This window comes from Spea bombifrons, chromosome 4, assembly GCF_027358695.1.
Source record: "Spea bombifrons isolate aSpeBom1 chromosome 4, aSpeBom1.2.pri, whole genome shotgun sequence".
NCBI classification, from domain to species: domain Eukaryota; kingdom Metazoa; phylum Chordata; class Amphibia; order Anura; family Pelobatidae; genus Spea; species Spea bombifrons.
This window is the reverse complement of record NC_071090.1, coordinates 106,529,575-106,551,471: the sequence shown is the minus strand read 5'-3', so window position 1 is coordinate 106,551,471 and position 21,897 is coordinate 106,529,575. Positions and strand designations below refer to the sequence as shown.

General features: G+C 40.7%; 1 protein-coding gene across 1 annotated transcript in view; it reads right to left on the bottom strand.

Moving 5' to 3' along the window:
• Positions 1–1,775: 1,775 nt before the first annotated feature.
• Positions 1,776–21,897, bottom strand: part of LOC128492694 (venom factor-like) — a 30,027-nt gene continuing 9,905 nt past the window's right edge. Inside the window, exons 18-41 of the mRNA XM_053465349.1 lie at positions 21,575–21,686; positions 20,997–21,082; positions 20,229–20,368; positions 18,781–18,993; positions 18,063–18,129; positions 17,764–17,850; positions 12,237–12,440; positions 11,462–11,537; positions 10,716–10,875; positions 10,076–10,174; positions 9,833–9,983; positions 9,495–9,658; positions 8,649–8,807; positions 7,786–7,845; positions 7,408–7,498; positions 6,857–6,908; positions 6,500–6,587; positions 6,182–6,271; positions 5,520–5,625; positions 5,339–5,428; positions 4,369–4,455; positions 3,539–3,622; positions 3,148–3,283; positions 1,776–2,287 (exon numbers count right to left, since the gene is read on the bottom strand). Of these exons, the coding sequence (XP_053321324.1) occupies positions 2,146–2,287; positions 3,148–3,283; positions 3,539–3,622; positions 4,369–4,455; positions 5,339–5,428; positions 5,520–5,625; positions 6,182–6,271; positions 6,500–6,587; positions 6,857–6,908; positions 7,408–7,498; positions 7,786–7,845; positions 8,649–8,807; positions 9,495–9,658; positions 9,833–9,983; positions 10,076–10,174; positions 10,716–10,875; positions 11,462–11,537; positions 12,237–12,440; positions 17,764–17,850; positions 18,063–18,129; positions 18,781–18,993; positions 20,229–20,368; positions 20,997–21,082; positions 21,575–21,686 (2,744 nt within the window). The 3' untranslated portion in view covers positions 1,776–2,145. The remainder of the gene's footprint in view (positions 2,288–3,147; positions 3,284–3,538; positions 3,623–4,368; positions 4,456–5,338; positions 5,429–5,519; positions 5,626–6,181; positions 6,272–6,499; positions 6,588–6,856; positions 6,909–7,407; positions 7,499–7,785; positions 7,846–8,648; positions 8,808–9,494; positions 9,659–9,832; positions 9,984–10,075; positions 10,175–10,715; positions 10,876–11,461; positions 11,538–12,236; positions 12,441–17,763; positions 17,851–18,062; positions 18,130–18,780; positions 18,994–20,228; positions 20,369–20,996; positions 21,083–21,574; positions 21,687–21,897) is intronic.

Below are 21,897 nucleotides of genomic sequence, written 5' to 3'. Positions count from 1 at the left end.
GATATGGGATGGTGTCATATAAACGTCTACCTCATCTATCACAAACCTCTTCAAACTCCTATACAGATCCACATGTCAACAATAAATGATCGGGACAAAGCCTCTTTACAGTGTTTCTTAATGGAATGGAGCTTCCACCAAAGTATTATTTAATAGGGGGGAATAATCATGCAAATCCTGGAAGTAAATAATGCCATATGTGACACTGTTCTTGCATTATACACCGATCAGCCATAACATTATGAGCACTGACAGGTGAAGTGAATAATAATCGGATAATCTTGTTATCATGGCGCCTGTGACTGGGTGGGATATATTAGGCAGCAAATGGCGACAGGGTGATGGGCATCCAAGGCTCATTGATGCACGTGGAGGGAAAAGGCTGCCCATGTGGCCAAATACAACAGACAACGTACTGTAGTTCAAATTGCTGAAAGACTTAGTGTCAGAACACACAGTGCATCGCAGTTTGTTACCTATGGGTCTGCGGAGCTGTCAGAGTGCCCATGCTGACCCCAGTCAACTGCCGAAAGCGCCTACAATGGGCACGTGAGCATAAGAACTGGACCACGGAGCAATGGAAGAAGGTGGCTGGCCTGGTGAATCACGCTTTTCTTTTACATCACGTGGATGGCCGGGTGCGTCACTTACCTGGAGAACACGCGGCACCTCGCAACTTAGAGGACTTACATGATCTGCTGCTAACATCTCGGTGCCGGATACCACAGCACAGCTTCAGAGGTCCAGACGCCTTCACACAGCTTCAGAGGCCTCGACGAGTCAGGGCTGTTTCGGCGGGAAAAGGTGGACCTACACAATCTTAGGCAGCTGACCAGAATGTTATGGTTGATGGGTGTATAATGCCATATGTGCCTTGCAGCTGCTTACGCTTATAACTGTTTTGTTTAACACCTTTAACTAAAAGGGGATAAAAAAAACCTGGTAAATATCAGGAATACCCTCCGGTACATGGACCCCCAAAAGTTCCACCACCAGTATCCAGAGTCACACAAAGTATAGCTATAGTATAGCAAAGTATACAGCTATACGCTCTTTAGGTACGCCTTTCCAACCGATCATCTCCAAGAGATGGAGCGCCATCTTGTGTTACCTTGCTTAATGACCCAGACAACTCATCACATAATTGTCGTAGTTTAGAAACTTCTGGATATCATTGAGTTCCACCCTGAACATTGCCGAGAAGGACAAGTCAGTTCAACCCATAGTAATTCAGTTTGTAAATACTTATCACAATCATGGGGTTTTGTTTTTGGCTAAAATGAAACAAAGTTGACAATTAAATACCCTGGGAGATAGAGAGTCCGGGGTAGGATTGCAAATTAAGGTCCTAGGAGTCCGGTGGGCATATACGCCTCCTACGCTAGTACTCGTTCCCAAACGATAATGATGGAAATGAATATTTAAAAGTAATGCACAGAATTTCTATGGTAATTGGTAAAAATAAAATAAAGCTTGATGTTTCTTAGCGGATGGTAAGATTACCCTTCGCTGGAAATTAGTGGCCCAAACCCTGAAAAACAGCCCCAGACCATTATCCCCCCCCACACCAAACTTTACAGCAGACGCCATTGATTCCAATATGTTTTAAACACAAAAACGGAGTACTTGTCTTTGAAAATTGTTGTTTCTGGTAAATCATTCTCTTGGTTACCACCCTAATTATTCCTTTTTCTTTTATTTGTGGTTGCCGAGTGGATTGGAAGTCAACTGGTTTGATATGAACACATGCTCTTTATATAAGATGATATCATTCTGATAGATGTGAGATGTTTATACCATGTGATACGTTTCACCTGTTGCATTATTGCATGCGCTGGATCCACAAGCCAATAATTCACACCTGATAACCGATCAATAACACGCATGTCATTATTTATTTTGACTTGTTTTCACTGCACGGATCATACCGATATTTTGTAGATTGTGTTTTCACAATAAATAATATCTTGATGATCGTGGAGATATAATATCTTATTTTGATTTATACATTTTGGCGTGATCCGAAAGAATTTAGGATCAGAGACAAAATATAGAGTGTCTCTTTGGATTAATATTGATAAAATATTGGTTTTGCATATTTTAGATCATAAAAAAATCCCTAACAGGTTAGATCAAACGGAGTCCTTATGTTGGGCAGCCGATCATTTCCAGGTTTTCCGAGACTAAGAGGAAGACTTCACAAAGCTCCTGGTTCTCCGGATTCTGACACTCCCTGTCCGTCGGCCACCATTCAATCCACGTGTCCTTCCCGATGATGTAGGAATAGCTGTAGAGAGAAACACAGAAAGCGGATGTTTCTCTTAAAACAATTAATGTGACTGCACAATTAACCATACGATTTAGGCTTAAATTGAAAAAAAATGTTTATTGATTAAATCACTCTTTTTTTTAAAAAAATAAAAAACCCTAAAGGGAAGGACTAATCGTCCAGACTCTTGGAACAGGAAGTCAAGATGGCCGCTCCCATAGAATAATTTACAATATAGGGTGATAAAACCCAAAGAGGTTGTCTTCCCCAAAAGTAACCCAATAATAATCGACAAAAACAAAACGGGTCAGCACATCATCCTATTAAAATGTATTCTATGTAGAAACATTGTAGCACAAACAAGCATGCTTATACCATAAAGCACAGGTTAACAATAACTCAATTAACGATATGTTTAATGCTCATATTCATCTACAGAGGGGATGATGGATAAATGGAACAGCCTCCCAGCAGAAGAGGTAGAGACACACAACGAGGTGATTTAAACATGCATGGGATAGGCATATGGCTCCTGAATCTAAGACGAGACCAACGACTGATTAAGAAAGGAGTCTCCAGGAACAAATTGGCATACTAGAAGGGCCGAATGGTTCTTATCTGCCGGCAAATTCTACGTTTATATCTACCTAGGCTTAGAAAGCATAGCGGGCTCTAAATAATGCAGAACTTGAAAAAGTGACATTAACACAAAAAACATAAAAATACTATTCTGCTTATATTCTAAATTATTGAGAATTCATTGAATGGCATCCATCAATCGTCAATAATTTGTTTCAAGTAAAATGAATGATAAGTGAAAACGTTCGTGCGCTTATATCATCAATACACTTTTTTTTTTCTTCTATCGTCTCTCTCACCCTGATGGTTGGCTCCAGAGGTCGCTCGACACACCCCAGATTAAGTAATCTCGCCCGACCTGCATTTCCAATTTGTCGCGACATTTCCGGTGGCTGATGAAATAGCGTTCCTTATCCTGAACGTCTTCATCGGTACCTAGGGGCCAAAGTAACAAGACATTGTAAGGACCAAAAGAGGGGTTTGTGGGCCTGTAGCTGAATATTTTTATGGGCCTAAATGTTAAAATTATTTATTTTCATGGGCAGACGGGCACATTATAAAAAATATTGAGCTGGCACTTTAGAAGAAGAAGGCTAGCTGGCTCCAAACCATCTCCCATCCAATGACACCTCCACCTAGATCTTACGTGGCCTGTAATAACATATTGCTAATATGTTCTGGAAAACTTACCCTGTTTAATAACCCGAAGAATTTTCAACACATAGTTGTCAAAGTTTTCCTTTTCTTCTATCCTTAGGAGCACTGCCTTGTACACTGTAGAGAGAAAATTCGGATAAGCACTGGGCTGGATGTATGAAAAATTTGTGACGGTAGCTAAGGGTTAGCCACCCATGGTCTTCTAAAGCTCCACATTTTTCTTATTTAGCTTAAGCTGAGCCCTATAACACCTTGTGCTCCCACTTCATCAAACCAAGAGTGAGCCACTGTATAAGCAAAGACCTCACTCATGGACTATGGACATGGACAGGTCTCTATGGTCATGGACGGGTCCTTATGGCCATGGACGGGTCTCTATGGCCATGGATGGGTCTCTATGGACATGCACGGGTCTCTATGGACATGGACGGGTCCATATGGACATGGACGAGGACCAAAAGTGGAGCCGGAGTTCAGGCTGGTTTAGTTTCAGCTCTGTTGGGAAGGTGGGTGCCAGTCCTATCTCCCTGATGCTAAAATAACCAAATATGAAGAACAAAATAATTTTAAAACTTTTATAAATAAGTTAAATCATAGGCAAAGAAGGAGAAAGCATGAATTTGCAGATATAAAAAAGGATTTGTTTTATAAGAAAGGGAAAGAGAGAAACCGTTGTGTACTTTTCTGGGCGGTGGGCATCAAAACGGGTTGGGGGGATTCTCTGATTTCCCCTGACCAGCCCCAAGAGCTGTATTTTAAATACACCCAAAATGACTAGGGAGAACAAAATAATAAAGAATTCCAGACGCATGTAGATGAGATTACAATGTAACAGGACAGGGTCGGTGGGGTTAGTGGCTCACCGTAGTCCACGCCTGGCTCACATGCCTTTTCCATTCTTAATTCCGCTGTGACTTCTTCATCTATTCTCTGCCTCATGAAACAGTTCTCTGCGAGACAAGATCAAAGGGGACGCGTCAAAAAGGTGGAGGCTCCATGTAGCCCCTCATTATAATCCCTCCTGTTACTCTCTCTATATATAGCCCCTCATTATAATCCCTCCTATTACTTTATATAACCCCTCATTATAATCCCTCAAATTACTCTATATACCCCCTCCTTATAATCCCTCATATTACTCTCTATATACCCCCTCTTTATAATCCCTCATATTACTCTCTATATATAGCCCCTCGTTATAATCCCTCATGTTACTCTATATACCCCCTCTTTATAATCCCTCCTATTACTCTATATACCCCCTCTTTATAATCCCTCATATTACTCTCTATATATAGCCCCTCATTATAATCCCTCCTATTACTCTATATACCCCCTCTTTATAATTCCTCATATTACTCCATATAGCCCCTCATTATAATCCCTCCTATTACTCTATATATATAGCCCCTCATTATAATCCCTCCTATTATTCTTCATAGCCCCTCTTTATAACTCCTGCTAAAGCTCAATACGGCAGCCCCTATAAATTCTCCTATTGCTCTTTGTAGCCCCATCTTTATACCCACCATTACTCCGTATAACTATAACTATAGACCCATTTCGGCCCGTCTAGTTCGCCCATTTTTTTCCTGTTGTAAAGAATTACACCTTAATCAGTCGTTGGTCTCATCTTAGATTTAGGATACCTTTATACCTACTTAACCCACGTTTAAATCCTCGCACTGTATTCGTCTTTACCACTTCGACTGGGAGGCTTTACCACTTGTCTACCACTTTCTCAGTAAAATAAAACATCCTGACATTACTTCTGAGCCTCTGGCCCTCTAGTCTTAGGTTATCCCCTCTTTCTCCTCCTGCGGTCCATCTTACCCTCAGCGCAGCGGCAGACGTCACCCTGGCAGATCTTGCCCAGCAGATTACTGCCCTCCACCGGATGGTAGAATTTAGTGCAGCGGCTCTCTGTGAAGGGGAAAAGTTTTTAAAAATGCAGTTGGATAGCAGTAGAATCATATACTCTCGGTAATATGCAGTCGTCTGCATGAAAACTTACCTGGGCTGTAATAATCATACACTGTGACGGACGCGGGCTGAATGAGACCCACTCTGAGTAATTGGTGGGCATAAAGCTTTATGCACTCCTCCTCCGTGTGTGAGATCTAAAGGCAGAAACAGACCCGAGTAAGTGTATCCAGGGGACAACGTGAATGAGGGAGAGAAGAGCATGGTTAAAAAGTCTGGGTATATGCTCATGAATGAAGTCATTAAATGGAAACTACATTTAATTATTTCCTCCGAAGGTTTAATCGCAGGAAAACTAAACGGACGCATTTAAGAGCTTGAGAGATTTTTCAGGTTCTATGGCAATGACCAATCAGAGCCTGATTTTGTGTCACATGTCAAATTTGTGTTCCAGCAAGAATTATGAATGAGCAAAATCTTACATAGGGTTAGAGCATTAAACAGCTCCAAGAATGGTGTTTTTTTATGTTTTTTTTAAAATATAACTTTTGATGTCCACATATGGACTTCAGCATCAAGAGAATGCAAGAGTAAAAAAAGTTACTCAGTTTGAGTTACTTTTACTATTTGTTTTTTTTTTGTTAGTTTTTTTTGTCTTTTTTACCAATATATGACCCTCGTTGGCTGAATTGGAGAGTTAAAACCCACATAAATGGGGTTGCAGGGTTGTAGAGAGCCACCATTTCTCCTCACCTTATCTAGGTAAATAATGAGGGTGCCTTTGTCATTTTCTTCAGTGCTGATCTCAAATTTGGAGATGTATTTGTCCACGCCATTCGCTAGCTGTGGATGATCAACGGAGGAAAGTTAGAGGACATATGGTATGAATAATAAAAAAAAAGAACCAAAGAGCAAATACAACCAAAATTTGCCCTCTAACTAATATTTACCCCACTTTTCCAGAAGTTTTTTATCATTTTTCTACAATTAATTCTTCTACAGTCATAAAAAAAACTTTCTGTCAGAGTTTGGCTAGAAAGAGTTGGTTGATTCCTGGCGCTCGGCACTCACCTTATTAAGTGACTCCACGTCTGGGGCAAATCCAGTCAGCATGGAGACATCTATGATGGACATGGTGGCATCAACATTTTTCAGATGTCTAGAAGAAGAGACGGAGGAACATGTTACACACCAGGGATATCGCTGTGATTAACTAGTGGCGGGTTGTACAACAACATGGTCTGGGTTACGAGTCGGTATTTAATGGCGGTGGTCGCTGGGGTAGCGTAGCCCACTTGGACCTTTTCCATTTCCCACGTTTCGATGCTACATTTATTTTCCACGGAGTTATAAGAACTGATGTTATGAAAGGGGCTAAGGGGGATTGTTGGTATTAGGACAAACAAATCAGAAAGCAGAACCATATACCTGGCACAAATTTCTAGAGATATGGTCGAAACAGCGCCTTCGGGTTGCCTAACTGGAAATCAAGAATAAAAAAAAAATCCAACAGTGATAAACTTATACAAATGTTACAAAAACCAGAAAAAATGCTGTTTTTGAATGTTATTGACTCTCGAGTAGCATTGCGGACAGATGTTATATGGCCCAGCAGGTCTGCCGCATTTGCACCCCTTCCTGAAATAAGCCCCATGACTACAGGTTTGAAACAAGCCCCCCCCTCCCAAGAATATGAATACTTGATACTTAATTTCCTTAATTTTACTTAATTTTGGTCGTTCAAATGTACTTGGGGCAAATCTTGTTTTTTATTGACCCTAAGGGTCCCGATCTGTAGTAATAAAAATAATAATTATACATAAACTAAAAAAAATTAAATACTTATGATCAAAAGAGACACTTAGTCTCGTCATATGATGCCTCCACCACGAGTTCTACAGATAATGCTCCTATTTGCGTGATAGAAGATGTTATATTTTAAATATGTTAAATAGAGACGGTATAAAGTGCTTTCTCACCATCATGTTCCTCATGAACCTTGACAGAAAGGTGGAAGTTATTGCATTCTTTCTCCTTCTCCGTCACAAGGCCGTAATATACTGTCACCACCTGCGCAGGACACGTTGAAATCACACGTTGTTACCGATGCCGACACTAAATCCATGAAATAAGTCTTTAATAACATGCATATCTTGGCCATAAAGTGGTGAGGACATGGGCCAGTCCACCGCCAGTCCACGATGGCAGCTAGTGGACGTTTTGAAGAGTATGAGGGAATACGGTCCATACTTAATTCACAGTATTTTAGGATAAAAGTTTTAGCTAAAAACTCTTGTTATTAGACATATTAGGAGCACGAGATGTTACCATACAAGGGGCCACACGACCAAACTCACATTTAAAGTGCCTTGTCCTTTACCCTTTGCTTCTACCATAAAGTCTTTGTTGATTCTGGTCTGGGAAGAGATGGGTGATAAGTTATCACACAATGTACCCCCAAGCAGGGCATTATCAATACATCCAGGACTGTCTCCTACGCGTAGTGCCAAGGGCAGCGATTTTAGTACCATCAGCTGAACAATTTAGGAAACGCCATCTAAAGTTACGATTACAGACCTCATTATACATAAACTCATAAGTTTGTGTTTAAAATATGTATGACAGCGTAAAAATATTTTGTGCCCATGTCTAGGTTTCCTGATGACCATCATCTGACACATGTGAGCTTGGATTCATATTTGCCCCAGGGGCTCTAAGTTTTACAGCTGGTTACCAGCCCTTTCGGGCAGCTCTTTAGTCTCTGCGTGGTCGAGGGGTATCTATCTTACCCCAGTTCTGCCCACCCCCTGCCCTATTTTTATACACCACTCCGTCAGTCCTCCCACCATACCGGGAGCTCTGCGTGTTTGACCCAGAGTCTCCAGGTCGCTTTGTTCATTCTCCGGGCAGGGGAGCAGGGTATAGGTCCTGCCTACTGTTTATCTCTCTAGGTGCAGCTAGCGCCATCCCTGCGCATGGTTAAACTTTAAAATCTCTTAAGCCATACCCCAAAAGCAAGAGGGCTCCAGGAAGCCTACCTTGAGAAGCCCCTAGGTATGCTTAAGCAGGATACTATGCTAAAATCGCCCTCACATTTTCACTTCTCTTGCTAAATTTTCCTTACCATCACCTCCAAATCCTGTTATTATCCCCAAGACATAGGCCTACATACACACAAGGAGCAAGTCCTTTGTTTTCGTCACCCTTACCCAGTTCTTACCTCAGCGGATCGTGCCCACAAGGCGTTTTGCAGGTTAATGCGATGCGTTAATGGTTGCTGTCTCTCGGGAAGGTGAATGGAAACATCAAGCGCTAAATCAGCAACCGTTGGGAAGTCTGTTTGATACTGGGCTAGAGCCTGGAACAATAGGATGATAGCCTAGAACAAAGGACAATCAGACCGTGTTAGAGGTAAAAACAATGGTAACGTCGAATAAACCACAGAGCCAAAAATGGATTACAAATGGCAGAATGATGTCAAAGTGGCACTGACGCCATCACAGATCTTAGCATAAACACATTAATTTATCAAAACTGCCTATAGCTTGTGTTTTTTGTCAATCACTGTTGTGGAGATATTTACCAGGGGGAAGCAGAAAGGGAAGATATATATAATAAATAGATATATAAATAGAAATAAATAATCATCCTTCCAATTTCCCATCTTTAATAGCCTAATAAATTATTTATTATATTGTAAATTTCCTCTTATGTAAATTATATATAATAAATATTATTGCTGTAATCATAAAGATCTCAGTGGGCCCTTTTTCTAATGTAATAAGAATGGTGAGTGATAGTTAAGTTAGTACAACAGTAACACGGCCTTGAAATAAGAGACACAAGACCTGGGATTCTCACCACACAGGCCAATATTTCTGGATAGCTCTGCTTAAACACAGGTGAGTCAATCAGGTTCAATCAATTTGATTTTGACTGACCCACCTTTACTCTAGAGAGATCTCAACACCTGGGCCTGTTTTGGGTCTTCTAAGCCTAGAGTTCACCAAGGGAAGGACAGATATAGTCGGTGTTTAAGCAAACGGGTGCTACACGTATCACTCACTTGTGTGGATCCATCGCTCGGCCTTTGAAATCTCTGCTCATTGAGCCAGCGCACAATGGGGCTCGTCAGTTTATACTCCTTCATGCGGAGGAGAGCGAGGAGGGCGTAAGATGTCGCTTCCTGGGTGATGTGGTGAGCACCCTCTTCAACCCAATGGGTATTGTCTGGTGATGGGAGAGAAAGGGAGAGAGAGAGAGAGAGAGAGGGAGAGGGGGAGAGAGAGAAAAAAGTATATCATGAACTTCACAGGGGCAATAGAATTCTCTAAAGCATTAATTTACATGATTCTATGTCAGGTATTTTCTATTAATTCTATTCAATTCCTCAGCAAGCCGCACCTGTGGACGCCGCCATGAGCGTCTTTGTCTCTTTCAGGACTCCGGCCATCGCAAGAGCATACGAGGCGATGGCAACGGAATATGGTTTTGTTAACTTTGGGTATCGGTCCGCCAGGAAGCTTGTTGCTTTTTCAATACTGCCCTTCAGATTCTGTGGAATAAAAATATATTTTTTTTCACGGGTCAGTGCACGTCCCTGGACACCACGGTGGCGCTCGCTGGAGCTGTCTTCTAAATACTCACATTGACGTAATCGCCGCAGACTTTCTCGCTCTCCAGCATTGCAATGAGAACAAAAGCTGTGAGGGCCGCATCTGGATCTGTCGTCGTTTTCAATCCACCCTGAATGAAGGGCATACAAGTTACTTATTGGGAGTGGGACGGCCGCGATGGTTTACTCAAGGACCTCACATGGTCAGATGGGCATTGTCATCACAGAAGAAGCATTCTTTTATGATGACCATTGACTGGTTGAGAATCTTAGAAGGATCTTATGGAAGTAAACTATGCATTATGAAGGGTCAACTCCAGACTGGCCCTGTATAGTTTATGGGGAGTATTTCGTTATGCTTTGATTTCACGTTACATTACAGATGGCCAGGATTATTATTTCCACGGCTAACCCAAAGTACCCTTGAAACCTAGTATTTCACTTTTTATGTAGATGGTTCTCTGGGTCACATACCCATAAATTGTTCAGAAACATAATTGTTCACCCAAGGTCACTTTGTAACACTAGATATACTAGAAAAATCTTTTACAATATTCGTACCAGAGGCTATAACAATCAGAGGAACCCAACGTCACCAAATGTGTGGCCAATGTATTTCCAAAACACTACTCATAGGTCCTTGGTACAAGAGTAATCCTCTTGAATACGTACCGTCATGGCTCTAGAGTGGACCGGGGCCGTCTCCTTGAATAGGCCATCTGGTTTCTGTTTCTCCAGCACCAGCCACTTGATTGCACCGCAAAGAACATTGCTGTCAATATCTATCAGGGTCTGAGCCATGGCAAAAACCTTGGCAACATACGCAGTGAGCCTGAGAGAAGATGGTCAAGTATCAATACATCAGGATTCTCATTTGGCATGAAGAAGCGCGAGAGTGATCAATAGAACGTACACAACGATCTCTTGAAGAAGGATCTCTTGAGAAGGATCTCTTGTCGTTTGGCTATGGTTATTGTTCTCGTGATAAGGAGAGGGATTTTTGTATTATATTTTCAACCTATGCCAACATTCTGTTCCAAAGGGATACAAAGAATTCCTCATTGTTAAGTGAATACGTGGCAGTATGACCAAAGATCTAGAATGCAGTGTTAGTCGCATTAAGCTGCTTGGGGCCTCAATGTAGGGCCAAAGCTGTGGCAATAGGGGGCATTCTGGCTGCACAACAGATGAGGTTAACTGGAGTCGGTTTGAATGGGAAGACGGATAAAGTGATTATTGTCATTAAAAAAGTTGGCACAAGGGAGTTTTGTTGGTAGAGATATGAATTATGGGAAAAGATGGAAAGGTTCTTTGGATGAGACTGTAAGAAGGTGGCAAACAGCTTCTCCAAGGACTATTAAATGGCAGTGGGGCCATCAGAGAGAAGTGGCAGGGTTGGGATATTATCAGCGTCTCACCATGTGCTGGACGGATTGGACCGGTAGATTGCATAGGAGTTGTCACTTTTGCGAAATGCCATCTCTCCCTCGTAACCTGAAAACCATTAGGTGAGAAACAGAATTATGAGAGCTTTGGGAAGATTATGGCAATATTACAGGTGGTGGAACAAATGCTTTCATATGCATGGGTATAATCCCTTAAAGGTGCAGGTATTTTACACTTGAGGACACAAGGGGGGGCATTATTTTTGCTATAATTCCTCCTATTTTTAGGGAAAGATGATTTTCATTTTTATGCGCTATCTTTAACATGGAAAAAAATAAAACAGGGCAAAAAAAAACCAGTCATATTCGATCGCTACATTTTGGCCTCAGCCAGCAGAGCCGATTGGAAGCCTGGTCCCCTGTCCACCGGCAGGGATTTAGTCCCGTCGATGTCTAAAGTGCCAGGACGTAATAGTATGTCACTTGAACATGCCCTTGACTTATAGGAGGTGATTCGTGTGAAAATCCCATTTGTACGGTGGCTCTGTGTTTTTTTTCCTGAAGTTAAAACTTCCATATTACATTTCCCACAAAATTTGGTGCATGTCCTATTAGCAAACACACCGAAAGAGAAGCCCTATAGTGTCCTAGAATATTGTGGACATTTTCCATCGTTTACAAAAGCTAACACCATCAAACACACTCCTCAAAATAAAACAATGGCTTCTCCCGAGTTTCATCTCGCTATTCCATCACTTGGAGTGTTTGATATGATTCTTGCTCCAAGCCTGTTTACTTTCACTCTTACCGCTTTTAATGTGGCTGATGGCCTTTTCCCTGCGATCTAATCCGATCTTCTCCCATTGGTTTGTGGTATCGAGGTAAATCGTGGCTATTACACAGGACGTCATTGTGACCATGATCTGTTCACCGCAGCCCCTCGGTAAATTGATGAAATGATTTAGATTGGCGCCGTCAATGGCATCTTCAATCATCTGACTGATAGGAGTTCCTGGGCAAACCAAAAAAAAAGGTAATTCCCGAAGAGATAAATAAATACAAGGTGATCTACTGTTATGAAAATGATTTTCCTAATTTGTGATTTACGTCATAGACAGCAGAATGACAGTAGAATTAATTTAATATAAATATTGACCTACTGGTCAATAGTTGTCCTAGGATCCCACCAACAACAACAACAAAGTTGCTATACAACCTATCCTAGCCTGAGGCGATAACAGCCAGTTCTTGTGTGATTGGTGTTGCTTAGTTACATATAGGCAGAGGCACATTTTGTTTTATTCACATGTGTGTAGGCATAGGATGTGTTAGTGATTCTGGTTTGCATGGTTACAACCGAAATATTGTACACCTTTCAACTGAAAAAACTGTTACTAGTTTACAATTGATACGGTTGCTATTTACATAGCAACCTATCAATACTATAGTAAAAAACACCTTAAAAAGAACGATACACCATATGCTAGGGGAACTTCAATCCAGGGCTTGATGGTGCCTGGATCCAGAGGGCTTCACCTGTTTGTAAGCGCCCTGGGTTATAGACCGGAATCCTTCCAACGTTTCATCAAGTAGTCGTTATGACCAACGGAGTTCCACTTGATATTGTTTTGCTGGGTTTCTTCATCATCTCTGTAAGCTGACCATCTACCGAAGCTAAGTATTATTGTTATGTTATTGCAATCTGTTAAGACTGGTCTGTGATTTTAATTCTGCTGATCATTAAAGTATAATTACCGTTCACCACAGTATTTAAGTATTTCTCACCATATGATCGACTGGAATACCTCATATTATATACCATTTGTATATCAAGATACAGAGTGTATATAGATTAAATAAATTTTATTGTTGTTATTAAGGTTCCCTGATTACCTTAATTAAATAATTTAAAGTTAGAATCAGGCCACAACCACAACAATTGGCGTAGTCGGCAGGATTCACAACAATTGGCGTAGTCGGCAGGATTCACAACAATTGGCGTAGTCGGCAGGATCCACTTGATTGTTGGGAGAATTATTTGTTGTTTTGCAGTAACAATTGCTTGTTGTTACGGTGTGTTAGTTTAAGATGTTTGCTTTGTTTAAAAAGAGATCACCAGCTGTGGGAAGGCAAGAACGGTCTAAGTATGGAACTATTCCTGAGTGGGCTAGTTTCGGTTGTTGGCAGTCTGTAGCTCAAGAGTTGATTAAATATGCCGCCCCAATATACCCTGAGACTGGGACAGAGTTGGGGAACCACGCTTTAAGGTTGAATCTGAGTGTGTATGGTAAAAATGAGCGAAAGGCTGCGAGTGAGACAGGATGGATTATTATGCAGGCACTGCAGAGAGAAGTGCAAAAGAGGTTAGAATTAGAAAATGAGTTAAAATTTGTGCAAGATGAGTTGCTAATGACTAAAGAATGTATGCATAGCAATGCTTCACAGGTTACACAGCTGGAAGATAAGTGTACAACTATAGTTGTTAACAAGATTAATGAAAATAAATTTAGGACCCTTGCAACTTGCAGTAAGAGGGAGGCTGATCATATGCATTGCACAGCTATGAGTAACAAGTCAAATGTAAAGCTACATAAAATAAAGGACGTTGTGGCTGCAGTCAAAGTGTTAGATGAGAAGCAAAGTAATGGTAATCATAAAATGATCCGAAATCACAGCAAAATTATTGCAAAGCCTGTGTCTGTATTAAGCCCTTCGCTTCAGAGACAGTTGTATCAGAGCAGGCTCCTACACAAATTTCAAGGACCCATAGGTAAAAGGGAAGCCTTTAAATGTTTTGCATGTGGTAAAGTAGGACATTTTGCCAGAAATTGCCACTATCACTCTGCCAAAGGACACCATGTTCAGGAAAGAGCCATGGTTGGTAGCTGGAGGCAGGGAGATACGAATTGTTTTAATTATGCTAGGTGGGGATTTCAGGGAAGAGGTAATGGTGCTAGGAAAGACGACACGGAGCCCTGGATTCCCTACCATTTTATTAAGGCACAGAAAGAAAGATTTGAAAATGAGCTACAGCGTAAAGTAGCAGTGTATATGAAGGAGCTGGACACTGTAAAGACAGAAGTGTCCAGAATAAGAGGAATGTTAGGAAACAAAAAGATAGCTAAATCAGAAGAAAACTAGTGTGCTCTTCTAGATTTGTTTTAATTTGTTGTTATAACATATGGTACTAATCTATTTGTTTAAAGTATTTGTTTTTCAGAAAAAAAAAAGGAGACGATACTAAATGAAAAGAAAAGAAAAAGAAAGGAAATAAACCTGTGAGAAGATCGGGATATTAACATGTGTGATTTCTTGCAGGAAATTTACATTTTCAAAATATTAATAGAGGACCTTAATATCTATTTTTATTTTTCTTAAGGATAATCCTCTAAATTCGTTCAGTACAGTCAGGTGGGCCAAATTTCAAATTATTTTTGTTATTAGTTTAGGACGCCTGCACTGCCAGCTACAGACTTATTGTTATATTTTTTGTTTGTTGTTGGATTAAATAATTTAAAAGTCATAGATTAGGTGAATTGTTGCCAATATGAGGTTTATATTTTGATCACAGTGGAGAGATGTGATTATGTAACATTATTGTTGGTCTTCAGCATTATATATTTTTGCTGTTCTAGATTTTTGTTTTGTTTTAATTTTTGGTTACAAACAAAATACAGCCTCAATCTGATTTTTCTGAATGGCAACAGACTTTTTATATTTTATTTAGATTGCATGCTGCCAAGTCATTTAGTCTGACTCTGAATTTAATGGTAGCATTCAATCTCCTTTTTTGTTCTCTCTCCATTTTCATAGAGATTGTTGAAAATTAATTTTTTCTTAGGGTGGGTACAGAAGTAACCACAACGTTAGTGTTATGGGAAGTCTTAGGATTTTCATATCTGTTATGTATGTATGTATATGTTGTGTATTTTATATGTTTACAATGCCTTAGATGACCATTTTGTAAAGCCGGGTATTAATGCTGAGACAAGAGTGATAAGAGAACCACTAGTAATTTGGGCAAGATAACCATACACCCTTTCTGTGTAGAGTATCTTTTAATTTCCAGAAGCCATGGGCGAATTAACAAAATATCAAACACCCTCAAGGGCTGAAGCACAAACCCACTCCAGCTATACAGGTTTCAGTAAACGTGCACAAACACCTTCATGAGTATCACCACTATATACAATCAATAAACCGAGTTTCTCTCTTGTGTGGTCTCTATAATACACTGTGTAAGTGAACAGCAAAGAGAATGCTGTTGGTGTGAAAATACACCAGATGTCACAGTGGACAGAGGTCAGAGGCCTAAAACAAGGCATGCAATTCAAAGAATTAAATGAACCTATGGTGGGAGCAGTGTTGGTGGCACAGGTACCTAAGAGTGATGGGAGTGAACGCAAATGGTTGCAGTGATGCCAAGTCTGTGAGGGTAATGAAAGGTTAAAGATATGGCTGAAGGAATTCAAATTATTGGTGAAATATGTTAACTGTGATGGCCTCTACGATTCGGTTAAATTAGGCCTCACAGTGCCCTAAATTTTAAATATCTGTGGTTGTCGGGTCACTTGTGTCTCAGTGAAAACATAGTCTTTCAACGCACAAATGGTAAAGGTACCTTTTATTTGAGAAGGCTCATTTTAAATGAGGGATGCCTTTAAAATGGGACATTACATATTTCACATATGAATTTACTAGAGAGATACTGAGGAATATCAAATAGCACTGAACGTTGGATATGTGGAGCCATTTCTTTCAGTGAGGAAGGTGGATACCCATTTATCGGTATTCCGTGGACTTTCAAAGACTTGTAATGAACCAGCACAACTGGATTCGGCTGGTACAGAGAAGAGGGAGTGCCACACCCTACTGAGAGACTGCGTATTCTGAACATCCCTAAAGAAGGAACTGTTTTGTCACTTCAAGTACAAATGGACATAATGCTACCCAGTTGGGTTATTCCAATTGCAGCTATGTGAATGTTTATTGTAATTTGTGTTATATGACGAAAACCAACAGGTGGTTTGTTATGAAAATGATTTTCCTAATTTGTGATTTACGTCATAGACAGCAGAATGACAGTAGAATTAATTTAATATAAATATTGACCTACTGGTCAATAGTTGTCCTAGGATCCCACCAACAACAACAACAAAGTTGCTATACAACCTATCCTAGCCTGAGGCGATAACAGCCAGTTCTTGTGTGATTGGTGTTGCTTAGTTACATATAGGCAGAGGCACATTTTGTTTTATTCACATGTGTGTAGGCATAGGATGTGTTAGTGATTCTGGTTTGCATGGTTACAACCGAAATATTGTACACCTTTCAACTGAAAAAACTGTTACTAGTTTACAATTGATACGGTTGCTATTTACATAGCAACCTATCAATACTATAGTAAAAAACACCTTAAAAAGAACGATACACCATATGCTAGGGGAACTTCAATCCAGGGCTTGATGGTGCCTGGATCCAGAGGGCTTCACCTGTTTGTAAGCGCCCTGGGTTATAGACCGGAATCCTTCCAACGTTTCATCAAGTAGTCGTTATGACCAACGGAGTTCCACTTGATATTGTTTTGCTGGGTTTCTTCATCATCTCTGTAAGCTGACCATCTACCGAAGCTAAGTATTATTGTTATGTTATTGCAATCTGTTAAGACTGGTCTGTGATTTTAATTCTGCTGATCATTAAAGTATAATTACCGTTCACCACAGTATTTAAGTATTTCTCACCATATGATCGACTGGAATACCTCATATTATATACCATTTGTATATCAAGATACAGAGTGTATATAGATTAAATAAATTTTATTGTTGTTATTAAGGTTCCCTGATTACCTTAATTAAATAATTTAAAGTTAGAATCAGGCCACAACCACAACAATTGGCGTAGTCGGCAGGATTCACAACATCTACATACGGAACAAAGGGAGTAAGGTATGAAGATTTCAAAACAAAGGACAATAGTGAAACGTGAGGTTCCAGACCTACATGACACTTATTACAATGCGGGTTCTGGAAGTATGACAACGTCTAACCACAGAACACCAAGGGGTAGACCAAGGGGTAGAAAAAAGAGAAGAAATCAGTGGATCTAGACAGGTATGTCGTAAGAAAAGCCACCGCCAGCCTGGTCTCATACAGCCACCAGCCCAGAAAGTCTCATTCAAGGACGATGGAGCTTAAACACTTCTCTGAGGACCACCCTTGTGGACGAGGAGGAGTGGAAGAGCAAAATCAGAAGTTTGAGAGACAGCAATGAGGAGAAGCTTAAAGGATCCAGGCAGAGAGTTGGATTTAGTGGCTATGCTTCTTATACAATACCTTGAATGGTGACAATGGTTTCAATGTCTGTCTGGGGAACGATGTTTTTCACGTTCAGCGCGGAAACTTTTTCTCTCTGGACTCCATCTATGGTAAAAAAAAGAAGGGTTTGTATGAGAAATACCGGCCAACCGGCTAATCTTCAAAGACTTTGTTACTCGAACCCCATATGTCTCTACATTCCTCAAAAAGCTAATACCCTCGGTACACAGTTTTACCAAACTGCAGAAGAAAACGAGTTACCCACGAAGGCTCAAACCCAAAGAGAATGGCGCCTTAAAAGTTTTGAAAGAACTCACCTGTACCTTTTACTTCGGGTTCCAGAATCACTGACTTGAGTGTATGAATGAGACGAAGTCCTTCTGGCTGCAACAATTTATGTGAGAGTACAGAATTCTCAGTATACGAAACCCAATACCCGACTACAAGTGTGAATTTACTGTGAAAATAAGATGTAACAGAAATATTACTTGTTACTTTTCTATAATTTAGCACATGAATGATTACCCCCCCCAAATCTCCTGTTCTATGTTTTGTTGTTTGCACACAATTTACATGTTGCTTTAGAACAATATTTCTATAGGGGGTAAGAAAATGCTTAGTTTGGTGGGTTATCCTATAATAAATAGTGATGCGATTATTATTAACTAATAACATTCTGGATATAAGTACAGCTCGGAAGGCTGAGAGGGACTCGAAAAGTTAAGGAAGAGGTAGGTGGGGGAAGGGAATTAACATGTCGGTTGATTGGCATCCCTTAAAAAGTGGGTCTTGGGGGATATTTTTAAGGCTCAATGGAGAGTCTGATAAGCCAGAGAAGGGTATTGAAGAGAATTACCGGGCTACGATGAGCGGAGAGACCAGGCTGGAGCGTATATGGAGATGAAGGAGGATATGTAAGTAGGGAAACCACTATGAAGAGCTTCGCAACTAATTATAATGTTCTATAATCTGCCCTGTGTCGGAAGATTTTGCGATACCTTTCCATGCCACAAAATGTTTTTGAGGCTTACTCACCACAACCTTCAATTTCCTCCTAACGCCATCCGACATAAACATATTAGCGATGGATGCCTTGACCTCGATATCGTGCTGTCCCAAAGTGAGTGGCACAATTATGAAGGGGACGACAGTGGAGGAGTGAGGCTTGATCCAAATTTCCTGGCGAAACTTCTTCTTGTGTGTCGAGAGACTGCAGAACTCGGGGTTGTAGGTCAGTTCCACTCGTGCCTGACATGCGCAGAAAATGTTACTGTCATACATCATATCTCCCAACAGTCCTGGTTTTCAGGCAACCGTTCCCCTTTAGCAGGGGTTGGGGAGCATGAATCGGTTGGGGAGATACTCTGGGAAAAGTCAGTGGCGGTCTGTCCAGCTCTCACTTTGCTATGGCTATTCAGGTAAGAAGGGTGGGTGGCCATGCCTCCCAACCTGCCTGCGTTGGGCTCAGTCTCACCCTTCCCCACACCTGAAATGTTGGTGTATGATAAACACACATACATCATAGGATGATGGTAACCGAGGCACCCAGCGAGGTCACGTAATGTGCGCCAAGTGTATGATGTTAAGAGTGGGTTTGTGTATGTACAGTATGTGTGTGTAAATGTATGGTGTTAGAGTGTGTGTATGAATGTTTGTGTAAGTGTGTGGTGTTAGAGTGAGTGTGTGTGTGTGGTATTAGAGTGAGTATGTATACGTATATGTATAGCGTTAGCGTTAGTGTGCATTAGTGTATGGCAGTGCAGCATGTGTTAGTGTATAGGGTTAGAATGTATGTGTGGATGCTGTTAGCGAATGTATGTATTTTAGTATATGGCGTTAACATGAGTGCGCGTGTTGGTAATTGTTGTCAGCATATGTGTGTGTTAGCAGATGGTGTTACCTTGAGAGTGTGTGTCAGCATTTGGTGTTAGAGCACCAGGGGTGAGCCTATGGTTAGTGGAGTGAGGGAGATGATGTGTGTAAATCTGAGTGTGTGGTGTTAGAGTTGGTGTCCGAGCGAATTTATGTGTTAGTATGTGCGTATATATATATACGTATCTGGGGAGTCTCTGAGTAAAGCGCTGCTTCCTGCAAGGTTCAATGTACATCGTGAGAAGAGAATGGAGAAAGTCACACTGTGCCTGTCTTTCTTGCTTAAGAAAATATATATATACTGCATAAATATATATATGAATATGTATGAATGCCACTGTTCATGCAGAAATTGTGTTCAAAAAATACCGTAATAGTGTCACCATAGAAAAAAAAATAGTAGTGTACCGTGTAGCATATAATAATCTCCCCATAGTGGCGGAAAAAAAAACATTAAAAAGACATGCCCAAAAAATGTAATTTTTGCACTCTCTCTGTGCGTACTTTCACAAATGGAGACAAAATGTTCTGAGGTACAGCGCTGGAAGTTAAAACCGACATGCTTAATGACATCACGGCATATAGTGACTCAAAAAATGTCTCTAATTTACCTTAATCTTGAGATTGCCATAGTTGTAGAGGACGGCTCGGATCTCCACCTGCTCGTTCCTCACCACCGAATATGGCAGCCGCAAGTCGATGAAGAAATCCTTCATGACCTGGATCTCATATGGCTGACCAACGCAGATCCCTGTGAAGAATAAGCAGAGAAAACAATAAACACTTTAAATGAAGAAACGGGGTACCCTGAACTTAAATCACACACCCTAGATGGGGAAACAGGGCTACATACACATCCTTCAATGCCATAAATATACAGTGAAATTGTTATACATATATTATTGATCACAGGTATCTTTGATGCTAACCCTTTTGTGACGAAGGACGTAATATTACATCGGCAAACGCCAGCAGTTGGCACCAGAGGACATACTATTATGTCCTGTCGCTATAAGCATCAGCACGGTTAAATCCCTGCCCAGCTATTTAATTAATGGGAATTTAAAAGCCCTAACTTCTGTTTGTGCATTCCCCTTCTGGTGACATCATCGCTGACATCATCCGGGGTCTCCAAGCAATTTTCCCTGCTTCTGATAACACTCGTTGGAATCTCTAGCTATGGTGCACTGCTTTCTTCTAGAAGTATATATATATATATATATATATATATTAAGAAAAAAATAATTAGAAAATAAAATTAAAAAAAGAGAAGAATTTAAAAAAAAAATGTTTTTCATATGAAATGCTGAATTCTTTAGATGTATATGGTTTATCCTGAAAAAAATATATGTAATTTGTATGGGTCTTTCCACACTTACCTTTGTTTTCAGCCACGCTCACAGCCAGCACCTCCCAGGTGGTGATTGAATCTTTCAGAAAAATGTTCAAGACTTTTGAAGAGATGCTGGGGGGGAAAGAAAGAAATGTTTGCACGTACAATAACTGAGGCTGAGATGGACGACGGGTTTAGTGGTTTATCCAAGTCTTGTGTTTTAGGCCATCGGTCACTGGCTTAAAGGCTTCTTCCTGGAATGTTTCAGTTTTGTCTTGATGCGTATTCTTCTGAGAAGGTAGCGTTAGAACAGTGATGGCGAAAGTTATGACATCATCACGGCATCACATGGCGCTCAGCATCAATAGCCAGAATGCTGCGCAAGGGAGCAGTCAAACATAGGTCTGTATAAACAGACCTCGCGCTCCCTCCTTTTTGGGTCAACGTAATAATTAACCTGTCAGTTGGCGACCCAATGCACTTCAGCTACAAGAGTCCCCATTATCGACAAGCTGCCTTCAAACATTCTGCTTGTGGTTTTCCAGTTCAGATACACGGTAGTACTACAGTAATTCTTATATTTCCTCATTAAGATGACATAGCAAGGAGATGAAGGTCACCTACCCGTTAGCATCTGGCTTCCCCGACATCTGCTCTACTTTCCAGAGCCAGCTCTCTGGAAACTCAGTCCTGGACACAATGTCAGTATCGGGCATGTACTCATCATCTTCTTCACCTGGCACACACAATGGCAAATGTTAAGTTCCCTGGCTAGGCTACGTCATTAAAGTCGTACTGAACAAAACCACGATGACTCTTCAAAGATATATGTAATGGGCACAATGCCCATGGGTAGCAGTGCCCATGTAATACCTGATTAGAAGAACATTAACCAGAATGGCACCACCTAGATTTCCACCTATCATTTTAAACCTTTCTTTGCCCTT